At 41.2% G+C, this 14,410-nt stretch overlaps 1 protein-coding gene across 23 annotated transcripts in view; it reads left to right on the top strand.

The window, feature by feature from the left end:
* The window catches only part of CADPS (calcium dependent secretion activator), a 463,291-nt gene that overhangs the window by 319,460 nt on the left and 129,421 nt on the right, over positions 1-14,410 (top strand). For 12 of the 23 annotated variants that reach the window (XM_044934061.2, XM_025272973.3, XM_025272984.3 and 9 more), the window contains 2 exons: positions 3,919-4,055; positions 7,454-7,641. In XM_044934061.2, the coding sequence (XP_044789996.2) occupies positions 3,919-4,055; positions 7,454-7,641 (325 nt within the window). Of the gene's footprint in view, positions 1-3,918; positions 4,056-7,453; positions 7,642-9,420; positions 9,580-14,410 lie in introns of all 23 variants that reach the window. The other 11 variants (XM_044934052.2, XM_044934055.2, XM_044934056.2 and 8 more) reach the window with 1 other exon arrangement.

Consider the following 14,410-nt stretch of genomic DNA (forward strand, 5'->3'; position numbering starts at 1 on the left):
TTCCCACTTTGGGATTTGCAAGATGCCATCTGAATCCCCATGTGTGTGACTCCTTAATAAAGTCGATGGGAAGTTTCCTGGGATGGAGGTGTCAGAGTAAGTCAGTTAATAAATACCTCCTAAGGACCTGGCTCCTCTGGGAGCTGGAAGGGAAAAATAACAGATCAGGAACGTACCCTCAAGAAACATATTATCTATCAGGGAATTTAAGTGTGTGTTCTGACCACAGAGAAATACATCACCCAGGAAAAACACAGAGACAGAGATCAGGAGTTAATTATACAGGGCCAGAGGAGAAGCATAAAGCAGAGAGCTTGGGAAGGACTCTCAGCTTCCTAGAAACAATATGGTTTAAGAGGCAACCTCTAACTAACATTAGTGATCAAAGTAGAGACAGCCTTGGCTCTCTGAGAATATTAGACCAACTGACTTTGAGAGCTGTGAGAAGCCTGCTCGTCCACTCATGGCTAAGGTGAGCGCTTAGTATATGCTAGGTACCTAGGTGCTTCACAGATTCTTCTTACCAGATCCTGTCAACAACCACCTCTGAGGGTAGACTCAAACACCTTTCTCAACTTAACACGTGAGGAAAATGAAACTCGAAAACATTAGTCAACTTCCTCACGTCTCAGATCTGCTAACAGCAGAGCTGGCCTCCCAGTCCTTGTGACCCTCTAAGCCCAGCCATCTAAGCACCTGCTATCCCACCTCAGATAAATTGTTCCTGTTGAATTTAATGTGTCAACATTTCCAAAAGTCAAGAAATAGAAAATATTTGTTGACCAAATGTATTTATGTATTTCGATGAGATATTAATAAATTATTTTAACACATACGTCTTGAGTGCCTGCTGTGTGCCAGGTTCCATTGTCGGTGCCGGGGCACAGCAGAGAACAAAAATTTCAAAATCCATGTTTGGATGGAGCTTCAAAATCACATCCCTTCCATGGACACCGTAAAATAGCATTCCCCACCTACCGATTCTCCTTCCCCACCCCCCTTCCCACCCCGAATAGAATGAACTCCGTGAAACTCTCAGAAATTTCATGGGAGCCAGCCACCCTGTTAAGCACTCTTGAGCTGTTGGAACCATTGAAATAATGAGCCTAATTCTGAGTAAATGATGATTTTATGTAAGCAAAATCCAGGGGCTGCTCAGTTTACTTGCTGGAAATTCCCACTGCATTAAGCTCCATCCCCCGCACATGGAAGGTGTGAAAGGGACCTTAAGAATGATTAAGTGACAGTGAAGCAGAAAGGGAACTGAAAGTTTGGCTCCTTTTACACGTGAGGAAACTGAGGCTCAGACGGATCAGCACCTCCGCCAGTATCCCGCACCTCTTTAAAACCGGCGCTCACGGGAGCGTCCAGGCCCCCTCCCTCAGTCCCAGGCTCATTCACCATGTGAACTGACAAGAGACAAAAGGAGGAAGAAGGGAAACAGGAATTTCTGTGTTGATAGGGTTACTTTCAGAAAAGGAAAACAGGCGGATTTTAAGCCTATTTTAAAGCCTGCTTTAAATTGTCAGTAAAAATGAAATTGTTCTTTCTCTGAAGTCTAAGCCAAGAATTAGCGTGGTGAAGCTGTCTTGTGATGATGGATGGGGGAGGCGGGAGGGTGGGTCTGTACCCGGGTCTCCACGGAGGAGCCAAGCTCTCTTTGCAGATCCATTTCCTGAACTGGCAGCCAAGCAAAATAGTTCATCACCAAGTTTTCTAGAGGCTCAACAGATAAGGAGTAAGAGACTCGAAACACGGGCTATATTTTCAACAGCCGAAAGGAGAGTCCTCTTCTCTCTAGCTGAGTGACCGTTTGCGTCATCATAATTGAAGAGCAGTAAAATGGCAGAGCCAAGCTGGCAAGGTGAGCGGCCTGACTAGTTGGTCAGCCTGCAGCCTCCTCTGGGAGATCTGAGAGCAGGTAGCTGGGTGCTGGCCGAAACTCACCTCATCTATCTGCTAGAAATTGGGAGGCATGGCCTGAGTGAGGCTTTTTATGAGGATGAAACAGGACAAGCAATGGGTGTGTAGCCCACTGTTAGTTTCTCCAGGGACTGACACGATGGGGCTAAAAGAACAGATTTGTCCTAGGCGATGGAGTGGTACCACCTGGGTTACAGGAGTGTCATCTTGCAGGAAGACACCTAAAGTTGGAGCGGGTTCAAACCACTTGCCTTGGGCCATGGGAAACACACACACCCCACCCCACTCCGCAGAAACAGCTAGCTTTTTCCCCAGAACCAACTTCCTGGCCACCTCTCTTTCCAGCCATCCTGAGTCAAAAGAGAAATACAGCTTGGAGACCACATTACCAAACAAAAGAATGCTCAAAGATTAAGCACCTAACCTCCAAATTGAAAGCACTTTCCTGAAGACAAATCTCAGGCAATTGACCCAGCAAAGAGGCAGATTCTCTAATAAAATTCCTGCCCATGTGATAGCCCTTCCAAAATCTCATGTTTTATCCTCCGAAAGGAGCGAATTGCCTATTAAAACATACATCCTTCGACTTGCCTTCTGGAAACTGTTGCTTTCGTGTGTCTTGGGCATAAACAACACATCCTGTTCAAACACTGACCACTTGCTGCCTCTCTGAAAGATGACTGAAGATTTAAAAACCTAATAGGAAGAAGGCATACATCTGACATACCATGCATGTAGGTTGGAATGATACACAAAATTAATAATATGAGGGAAAATCATTACCTTAATATTACACTGTAACTATAGCCCCCATTTTCAGTCAGCCCCCAAGCAGGGAAGAAAAAAAAGCTGCCTGGGATGAAGGCCACATTTGAAAATATTATTCAGACACCTTCTCAAGTCAGAAATCCATTCTCTGCATGTCCTGACAGCATCGCTGGTCCCTGGCAGGTGCCTGTATTCAAGGAGAATGTTGCACGCAAGGAGATGAATACACTCTTGCTGGATTTAAGATTCTTTTTCCTTGCAGCATTTCAGGAGAGGGAGTAAATATGAGATGGAGTGAGCCGATTCTTTTAATTTCTAGGACCTTCGTTCCCTCCTCTTCCGAGATTTGCTTGGTCTCACTTGAGTTGAATTCTCTGAGTTATTTTGCCGATTGAATATAGACTATTTTAGTTACACATATTGAGATTAATTAGTTAGCCCTTAGGAGGTTTTGCCTACAGCCTTCACCCTGTAAGGAAAAGTGTGAATACATTGAGACTATTAATTCACAATAAATGGCAGATCATAGCCCTTGCTGAGTAAATTTGTTTGTCTTGCATAAGCTTTGCTAACTGAGTAAGCGCACTATCTCAGGCAGTGTCCTTTGCTATCACTAACTAAATTCCCAGTGAACTTATTCTCCAGGTTTCAATGGAAATCTTTTGTTATTATTTTGTTTTAATTTTGGAGGATGGGGACCCAAATCTTTTGTGCAACCAAATTGGCCATGGGGATTTGAAAGGGGAGGATACTAATATTGTCACTTGGCTGAGAATCAGCATAACCCTTTTTTTTTCCAGATGATCCCAGTAATTGTAGAGAAATTGCTCTAGACATAACCACTGGAATGGCAGAATCTATTAAAAATTGAAAAGCTAAATAGGCTTTTATAAGCAAAGATCCGATCTGCTTTCAGTGTTTGGTGAAACAGGCGAAGTTACGGTCGTGTGCTTAGTTTTTCAAGAACAACATAAATGCACTAGAGTTGTGATCATTTGATAAACATGTTGATGCCAATATATTTTTGCCGAAATGCAATAAACTCACCAGTAAGTGATGCAAGTTGACAACGGGAGGTAAAAAGAGTATCTTGGGGATGTTGGTGGGTGGCGACGGGAAAACAGCTAGCATTCGTAATGCTTAGTGAATTCCTGTGTAATTTGAAATGTCAAAGAAAATGCGATGTTTCTCTAAATTGTGTCTCTCTCTACATGTATAAATGAACAGACGCAGATAGAGCTCAAAAACATGGCATGGATGAATTTATCTCTTCCAACCCCTGTAACTTTGACCACGCTTCCCTCTTTGAGATGGTACAACGCCTAACTTTGGATCACAGACTTAATGATTCCTATTCTTGCCTGGCAAGTATATTCTTTGGTCTACAGCAATTTAAATGCAATAACGTTTTGAAAGATAAAATATTTCTCTACCTTTGTGTCAGAAGCTCTTCTCCCCATTACGGAGCCTCTTTAACAATTATAAATGCGTTCTTGATTTCCTGGGTTGAGATAGTTTTCCTTACCAAAGAAAGAAGACGGAGCGGGAGGAAGTTATCAGTAGAGACAGATCCAATTCCTCAGCCTCCCTATCTGAGCGTCCCCCTTTTCAGCTGCTACATGAGAAATATTCTCAAGAGGATAATCGAGTTTGGCACCTACTTGTAGAGAACTTGTAAAAATTTCCTTGGTTTCTTAGTCTTCAAGATCCCCCTCCCACCTCACCCCAGATAATAAGACCCTGTGCTCCTGTCTCGGAAATGAATGGGTCCTTTTTGTTTATATTTTTGAAGATTAAAATGATTTGTCAATAAAGTTCACTTCCCCTTACATAAGCTAAATGGGTTTGGGTTGGTTTGTTTGGGTGGCTTTTTTCCCTACATAGTATTCCAAACATTTTTTATACCCTTTGAGAGAATTTTTTTATGGTGCTTAAGATGGTTAGAAATCGAACTCTCCCACAAGAGCATGGGTATTTCTTAAAATCCTGTTTTAAGCCTAGATTTAAATCATTTAAATGCAAAGGACTGCTATTATGTCTTTATTGGATTTCTGAAGATACATTTTGGGCTTTATGCTATGCAATTTAAAAGAGACTCAATTTATTTTCTTCTGCAAACCAGAAATTGTTATTTTTTAAAGGTAGACTATTGATCCCACTTTATAGATGGGAAAGGTGAGGGGAAAGGCTGCAGTGGCTTTACACGGAGGAAAAGCCTCATCTCTGACTCCACATACTAAGATGAATATAGCTGTATATTGTTAATATTAATTAACTCAGGTTAACATTTTATTGATAGCAACATAAATATAATGAAAATCTGGGTTTTTTTCTTTAAATGATATGGCTTTCTCCTAAGTCTGTTCCAATTTTTCTTTTAAATTCCTTTTTTTGTTCTTTGTCAGAAGCCAAAATATAAAAATGACAGATAAAATAGTCCAAAAAACAGAAGCAGGATCATGTGGAATAATTTATTAATCTTTGTCTCATAAAAGATTCATTGATTATCTCAGGTTTAGAATCACATTATCAGAAGTCTGAACTTTGCCAAACTGAAAAGGAATACATCATTTTGACTTTAAAAAAAAAAAAAAAGGCTTACCTTGCATTGCAAGGCAGTTTTTCTCAAATGTGTTTTCTGTGATTATGTAATTATTCACGTCATTATAAATTGTGTTCATGAAACTTGTAAGAATTTGCCTCTGAACTTAAATCGTTTCCTTTTATATATAATTCCTAGTCTCTTGAGGAATTTTTTTGAGACGTATTATTTTCAAGACTTTTTTCAAATCGTACTTTCTTTGGTTTTCTGTTTCGCTAAGACATTCATCCCTGAGGAGTGAATGCCGTCTAAAGAATTAAACCAGAAATGAAATTCTGAAGCTTGCTTCCTGTTAGTCATATTCAGGCCCCAAAACCCCAAATTAATTGTGAATAGTGTAAAATAGTTTCCTTCCCCATTTGTATACCTGTATGTATTAATCATCGTCCCCCAATTTCAGAAAATAAGAGCCATTAAGAGGACCTCGTCTCCTGCCTCCATACATTCCATTTTCTCATTATTACAGTCTTTTTTTCCAGTCAGTTTTGGAGACCGACCAGCAGGGATACATAAATTTTTCTGTGTCTTCGACTGAGCTCCTAATTGATATTTCTTCAACTCTTTTCAAAGCAGCTATTTTGGCATCTACAAAAGACTTGGTGTCATCTGAGTCGTAGAAAATATATTTTAATCTTTCACAGCAGTGTTGTTTCTAAGATTTAGCATTTGGGGTAGCAGATGGAGTGGCAAAGAAGTTGCCTATAGGGGCAGCCCACTGCCTCGACTACTCTCCCGCCCTCTGCAGTAACTTATCATTTGAAATAGGAAAGATGCCGTCTTTCGTCGGATGCATTGCTGAGCTGCATGTTGTCAATCGAAGATTCCCCGGATCCCTAGCACAAGATCCGAGTGTTGCAGGGGCCTCCGTTCTGCACTTCTGTGGCCACTACCTGCCACCCAGTCACTTTCTCCTTTTGCCGTTTCTCTCCCGGGATGGAGAGGTATATTCAAAAGATGACTCAGAGAAGACCCTCAAAGTAAAATTAGGTTTATATTTAAGATCATCCTAAATTCCCAGCTTACAAAGTACCACCTCAATTTTTATTTCTGGCTTCAGAAAGGTACTCAGACTGCAAGAAGTGATTTCATTACAGGCTTGTCCCAAGAGTTACTTTGAGTGGCAAGTCGCTGGGCCTTACTGGGCATCTTTTTTTTTAAGTGCTTGGTGGAGGCAGCAGTTTCTACACCATGGCACCTCCTTATGTGCTCTGCATCAGAGATTCCAGCCCGATTCTTTTTTAGAGCAGAGTTTTGCGTGGTCCTGCAGCATGCAAATACATAATAAGAAAACAAATAACTGCCAGGGAGAATATAAAACCTCAGCCTGGGCACAGGAAGCTCCTCTCAGTTTAGTTGAATCATATATGATTCACAACTTGAGAACTTAAAGTCATGTTGTTCTTTTTGGAAAGTTCTGTTATTATCTTCATTTTAAAATCTAAAAAAAAAAAAAAATTTTTTTTCTTCCAAAGTGAAAGGATTTATGAAGTCCTGGCATGAATGTAGATCAATCCTAGTATTTATTAATGCTCCAGAGTATTAAAAATACAGAAGATATGGAGAAAGACAGAGCTGGGTTTGAGTCCTGGCTATTTTGTATTATTTGTGAGCTCTTATTTTCATTTCCTCATCTGAAATAAAGATAAACCTGCCCTGTCTACTTCTCAAGGTTGTCATGGGCTCAACTAAAAGCTCTTGTCAAGGGCAAAGCACTGTACCAATTTAAGGCATTAATGTTATTATTTTCTCTTATCAGTAACCAACACTTTGCCCTAGCCCCACTCCAGTGCTCTTAGGGTTTATGGTTCAGTGTTAAAGCAGTGGGTGAGACTCTTGTTTCTGGAATCGTGCCCTCTGCTAATCCACACTCCATCACTTACTAGCTGTGGGACACTAGGGAAATTCCATGTACTCCCTGAGCTCAGGTTTCCCATCCGTCCACCAGGGAGAGCAGCACCTCCCTCACAGGGCTTTGGTGAGGACTGAACTGGCTAGCACACATGGCGTGTGGCAGAGTGAGTGGGGCTTAATGAGCAATCAGGAGGTGTTAGCTCTGGCTATTTTTAACCCCCTTCTCCAGTCACCCCCAACTGTAGAGCTCTCCCCTAAATAAACCCAACCTGTATTTGAAAGAAGGTCTCTCCTTTATTCCCCAATCAGGGCTGGTTCAGTCCTGGCCAGGTGTTTGTACTAGACGAGTACTGCGCCCGAAACGGAGTCCGAGGGTGTCACCGACATCTGTGCTACCTCAGAGACTTGCTTGAACGGGCAGAAAACGGCGCCATGATCGACCCAACCCTCCTTCACTATAGCTTCGCCTTCTGTGCATCCCACGTCCACGGGAACAGGTAGGCATGTGTCCAGGAGTATTCCTTTTAAAAAGATGTTTAAGGTGCTGGCGGTGGTTTACAGCTGGTCCTGCTCTTAGGGTCATCTCTAAGTCTACCCACTCCTATTTGCTCAGTAGTACAGACATGTGGGCACACACACCAGCCACACAAACACAAAGAACATACACACAGGTCTGAATTTCTTCTCCTTTCATGAGTCTCGACAGAAACGGCAAACAGGACTTCTAGAGTGGTCTCTGATACACCTTCAGCGTACATGGTGAGCAAAAACTAGACATCAAGCAAAGGCAGAGTTACAGAGAAATTGATTCTTTGAGAAACAGGGATGAAATCCCATGGTAGCATTTAATGAAAGACCATGATTCAGAGGGGGTGGCAGGATGCTGGGAGAGTCTCCCTGAGGAGCTGATGCTTGGGCCGAGTACTGAAGTAGGAGTTGAGTGGTTCTGGGCAAAAGGAGGAGCATGTACAAATGCTCAGCAGAGGAAACTTAAGGGCTGAAGCAAGCAAGGTGATGCTGGGAGACGTAGATAATCATGACACTGAGTTTAACCAGAGAGCTGGGAGGAACTTCAGAGATCATGGTGTAGTCAACCCCTTCGGTTTATAGGTTTTACAGACAAGACCAAAACATCAGTTCTTCTAACTTCATACTAAGTACTTTCTTTCTTTAGACATTGCCCAGCTCCTGGAGGAAAAGATCCATGTTTTAAATAATGCAAAAAGCAGCAAATAACTTAAGAATGGTACCATTTGGCTCTGAAGACCCGGAATAAATTTCTGCACTGCCATAGCCAGTGGTTTACTATCCCAGTGTGTGTAGCCTCACATTACTATAAAGAGAAGCCTCCATTACCCCGTGAACCCCGACCAATAGCCAGGGAAGGCACACCCAGGGAAAACTAGGTGGCTTCAGAAACCCAGCCTGCAGTAAAAAAAACTCACTGCTCTGGGGAAATTCTTCCATGGGAGAGTCCAGAATTGACAACTTTTTCTTTTAAATCAGACCATGTCAGTCATCTTTGCAAGCTATACAACTCTGGAATATCTGTGGGGTTGGTTCTGTGCTTTTCCTCTCTCTAGTGCTGGTAGATTTTATGAGATGCAACTTCAACATTTAGAGCTGGGTAACAATAGCACTGTAGGTTTGAATATTTAACAGGCAACAAGATTTTCATCACCTCCCATTGTTACCAGGTTTGCTAGCCCAGCACATGACCTTTCATTTGCATAAAAGATATTCATGAAAACTCTGATACCTGGGGACTATCTCTGCATAATTCTGCTTTTTATAAATATGTACACTTTGATGACTATCTGTTACAGCCTCTTGGACTGAATTCTTTAAAGAGAGAGAGAGAAGTTGCATTATATTCTCTGGGTTGTCACACTGTATTCTACATATGTTACTGAATAAGGAAGTGTTATAAAATAATGAAGTGTTTTTGTAAACTCCCTGGTAAACATCATCATGAATTATGATACACATTGTCTGGATTTCATATTGTAAGACTGCCACTTGATTCACAGTTAGGTTTATACATCTTGTCATGGAAACAGTTTTGGATTTCTTATTTTCTTTTCAGTTCTGATTTTCCTTATGCAAGTTTGCATTTTTTTTTTTTTGCTTATTATTTTAGTTCAAATGCATTTGCTGTTGCTGTTTGATGCATCCTTCTTTTTCTTTCTTTTGTTTGTGCATGTATGTGTGCTCTTGATTCTCCCATGGCTGGCCATACTTTGTGCATGCTCCATGCGACCACCCCCTCTCCAAAGTCAACAAATGCATGCGTACCTTGGTGGGCTGCCACCAAACACAGACCCTGAAGGGAGCAAAACTCCCTCCCCATCTGAACCAGAGGCTAAAAAAGATACCAAAAAGGAATCCAAAAAAAGAAAAAATCCCAAAACCCAGGCAAATCCAGAGCCTAAAAGGTAAGATGTTTTGTGTGTATTGGCTTGTGTTTTGGTATGTCTGTGACCTTTCCCTCTCCTCCATCTGTGCTGAATCTCAACCTTAGCAAACAGCAAGCTTTGTGTATTCCTGAAGTCTCTGTTTGAAGGTGCACTTAAAAAAAAACCCTAGCAATGGACAAAAATATCATGTATTAGGACTGAATTTGAATCGGGTATTGAGTGACTCTTAAAGCATGTTCATATTGGAAAAAACTAATCGTGCAATATGTAAACAGAAGCATGAGTCAGATTGCTTTTTTTGGTGGCATCTAGTTAGGGGCCAGGTACCTTAACAAGTCACTCATAATAAGCAACCCATGATTTGTAATTTTGAAATTATGGTTAAGGAGCAAATAAAATGGGTTGGCTTAAAATGAGTTTATACCTTTAGAGTAGGTCCATCATTTTCAGCAGACCCTCTCAGTTCTACATTTATACCATGAAAGTAATCCATTTTCAAATAATTGTTTATAATAAAGGCACAAAGTAATGTGTGTCACCAAATTAATGACTCCTCATAGAACCATTTATATGATGAAGTCACCTTGAAAATGCTTTTAAGTTCTAAAATTATGTTTATCCTCTCTTGTTTCCTGTGTCTTTTAGATGTTCTCTTTGTGAATTGGTAAAATGGCGAATCAGTGGCTTTTATTCCCTTTTAAAGTAAATGAAGTAGATGTACAGTTATATCCAGCATTATCACTATGTCCTTATTCACCTTCCCTATCTCACCTCAAATTAACACTGACATTTTAAAGTTTCATGGTGAGGTTTTGAAATGGATGTTCTGACCCTGACATTGCCAAAGGACACAAAATTCTCAGGGAGCTGTGCTCTATGTTTCACTATGAATTTGCTCAGTTGAAAATTTCTAAGTCCTAAAATTCACACAGTTCACTGTAGGCAGACCAAATGAAAAGGCCACTTTCACTTCCCAGAAAATGAAGCAGGCAATAGATCATCGTATGCCTGTCTAATAGTGAAGGTCAAAGAAAGCCCTGATTTCATGGGAACACCCATCTTCTGAACTTGAAGTGTACACAGAGAGACGTGCAGTGGAGTTTTTGTGTTTCCCTGTGTGGGTCAGAGTGCAGGGCAGAAGTAGCTTGCAGTCGGTAAGAAAATGCAGCGTCTTATTAAAGGTGCCTGAAAAGGAGGCTTCTCTGGCTGCTGTCCAAGGTGCTGGTTTTGGCATGATCAGCACTGAAGCAGAGCAGAGAGCAAATGGCTGCACTTCCTGGAGCCTGACCTGTTTCCTGTGCCATGAAAAACCACCAGGAAAGATTGTGAGTGGTACTTTGAGGCTTATACAAATAAGGGTCTATATTTGCTATTTTTTTAAGGAACAAAAAATCATAATCTTAAATATCTGTACTTAAGTGTGATATTCTGCGGTCTACAAAATGCTTTTAATATATTCCTGTCTCCATACATGTCACTTGCTATAACATTTTCAGGTCAGGTGCTTTTATACCCATTTTGCAGATGATGAAACTGACTGTCTGAAAATTGAGGTGGCAACCCAGATATTCTGAGTCTAAAGTTCTTCTTTGTACCACATCAGCACTGTATGTAGATTCTAAAGATCTGAGTATTAAAGCCTGTTCTGCATAAATCTAAGATGATCATATCTCATTTTGGTGCCTCAGTTTTCTCATCTGCAAAATGAGCACATAGAATCATAACATCTGTATACTCCATCAATCTCTAAAATTATCTTCCATGGGCTATAATAAGTTAAATAGACCATTGTTCAGTTCAGTTCAGTTGCTCAGTTGTGTCCGATTCTTTGCAACCCCATGAATTGCAGCACGCCAGGCCTCCTTGTCCATCATCAACTCCCGGAGTTTACCCAAACTCATGTCCATCAAGTCAGTGATGCCATCCAGCCATCTCATCCTCTATCGTCCCCTTCTCCTCCTGCCCCCAATCTCTCCCAGCATCAGGGTCTTTTCCAATGAGTCAACTCTTCATATGAGGTGGCCAAAGTATTGGAGTTTCAGCTTAAGCATCAGTCCTTCCAATAAACACCCAGGACTGATCTCCTTTAGGATGGACTCATTGGATTTCCTTGCAGTCCAAGGGACTCTAAAGAGTCTTCTACAACACCACAGTTCAAAAGCATCAATTCTTCGGCACTCAGCCTTCTTCACGGTCCAACTCTCACATCCATACATGACCACTGGAAAAACCATAGCCTTGACTAGACAGACTATTGTTGGCAAAGTAATGTCTCTGTTTTTTAATATGCTATCTAGGTTGGTCATAACTTTCCTTCCATGGAGTAAGCGTCTTTTAATTTCATGGCTGCAGTCACCATCTGCAGTGATTTTGGAGCTAGAGATCTCTTCAAGAAAGTTAGAGATACCAAGGGAACATTTCATGCAAAGGTGGGATCGATAAAGGACAGAAATGGTATGGACCTAACAGAAGCAGAAGATATTAAGAAGAGGTGGCAAGAATACCCAGAAGAACTGTACAAAAAAGATCTTCACGACCAAGATAATCATGATGGTGTGATCACTCACCTAAAGCCAGACAGCCTGGAAGGTGAAGTCAAGGGGGCCTTAGAAAGCATCACTACGAACAAAGCTAGTGGAGGTGATGGAATTCCAGCTGAGCTATTCCAAATCCTGAAAGATGATGCTGTGAAAGTGCTGCACTCAATATGCCAGCAAATTTGGAAAACTCAGCAGTGGCCACAGGACTGGAAAAGGTCAGTTTTCATTCCAATCCCAAAGACAGGCAATGCCAAAGAATGCTCAAACTACTGCACAGTTGCACTCATCTCACACGCTAGTAAAGTAATGCTCAAAATTCTCCAAGCCAGGCTTCAGCAATATGTGAACCATGAACTTCCAGATGTTCAAGCTGGTTTTAGAAAAGGCAGAGGAACCAGAGATCAAATTGCCAACATCCGCTGCATCATGGAAAAAGTAAGAGAGTTCCAGAAAAACATCTATTTCTGATTTATTTACTATGCCAAAGCCTTTGACTGTGTGGATCACAATACACTGTGGAAAATTCTGAAAGAGATGGGAATACCAGACCACCTGACCTGCCTCTTGAGACTATTGTTAGAATTCATAAATAAAGTGTAATTAAAATAAGGCTATTTGTCACCATTTAATGTGTTTGCTATATGCAAAGTACTGTGTGAGGTGCTATTTACATATATTATCTCATTTTATCCTTAATGCATCACTGTGAGATCTGTATTATTATTTCTGTCACCCAACAGATGAAGAGTTTGAGGCTCAGATAAATTCAATCACTGTCTTCAGTGAACATGGTTCACATAGCAAACATGGTTGTTCTATCTTTGGAGCTTGGATTTGTAACTTCTCTGCCTTATTACCTGCCCAGCATTAGCACTCTGTATGGTTTGAGATGCAAATTCAGCCCATTGAATATGAGTTTCAACATTTCCAGGTGACCTACTGTAGCAGCCATCTGAATTAATTAAAGAAATTAATTTAAAAATTAATTAAAATTTTCCATTTTTGTCCTGAAGATGTCCACAGTCAGTCTTGGCCCACCTGGTGATTTTGACCTTGTAGAAAAAGAGGGTATCTGGAGCTTAGGGCCACCTAGAGGAGATGTTCCTTTGAGCACCAATTAACACTGGAAAATATTTTTCTACCTCTCTCACCAGGATAAACACTGTTTGCATGTGGACAGGTTATCTCTTCTTTGACTCACAGTAAGAAGGAACTCATAACCCATGGAAACAAATTGCCTTTTAACTGAATTTAACTCAACAATAGATCCCATTCCTGTTGTCATCTCACAACCAACTTTAGATTAGGTAAAACGTAGCTTTTTGTCCATTTATTAATTTTTTTACCTGTTAATAATTCAGCAGCCCCAAACATGGAGGCAGGGCCCAGCCCTGCTGTGCTAGACATCACTAGTGATCACTCAGGTGCTGGTGACTGAGTTTATCCCATCTTCTCTGGAAGCCTGTGCTGCATCTTTGTGAGAGACTATGCCTGTTATTGTTGTTAGTGGCTAAGTTATGTCTCTCACTTTTGCAACCCCATGGACTGAAACCCACAAGACTCCTCTGTCTATGGGATTTCCTAGGCAAGACTACTGGACTGGGTTGACATTTCCTTCTCCAGGGGATCTTCCTGACCCAGGGATCAAACCCACATCTCCTGCATTGGCAGGGAGATTCGTTACCACTGTGCCACCTGGGAAGCCTAACACTATGCCTACTTGAATCCAGAACACCTAATCCAGGGTAGACATACCTGGTCAATTTCACTGTGCATGATTCCAAGGAGTGGAAGATAATGGAACCATTGACATGTCTAGAATCTCTTAGGTTCTTGACTTGGGGTGATCTCTTCCCCAAGGGACACTTGGCGATGTCTGGAGACATTTTGATGGTTGCTTTATGATGCTGTTGTCATCTAGTGGGTAGAGGCCTGGGATGTTTCTAAAGATCCTACAGTGCACAGGGCAGCCCCCTGCAAACAAAACCCAGAACATCGAACTTCCAGGTGTTGGGATGAAATTTCTCCTTTTTATTTGGATTTTGGTTTCTTTTATACAGACATATTCTGTGTCTAAAGGCTTGACTCTGATGTTCAGCTTGTGCAGGGGTTGTCACAGAAATCACATGGGGAGTTTGTTAAAATGGAAAGAATGAGGTCCCATCTTCAAATAATTTGGTTCAGCAAGTCTTCAATGGTGCCAGGCATCTACCCTTTTTAATCATTTCCTCCCCAGGTATTTCTAAGGCATTTAGTCTTCAGATCCTACTTATTCAAGACCTTGGTGGTCAAACTTAGCTGCATATTGG

This window comes from Bubalus bubalis, chromosome 21 (assembly GCF_019923935.1).
Source record: "Bubalus bubalis isolate 160015118507 breed Murrah chromosome 21, NDDB_SH_1, whole genome shotgun sequence".
In the NCBI taxonomy this organism is placed as follows: Eukaryota; Metazoa; Chordata; class Mammalia; order Artiodactyla; family Bovidae; genus Bubalus; species Bubalus bubalis.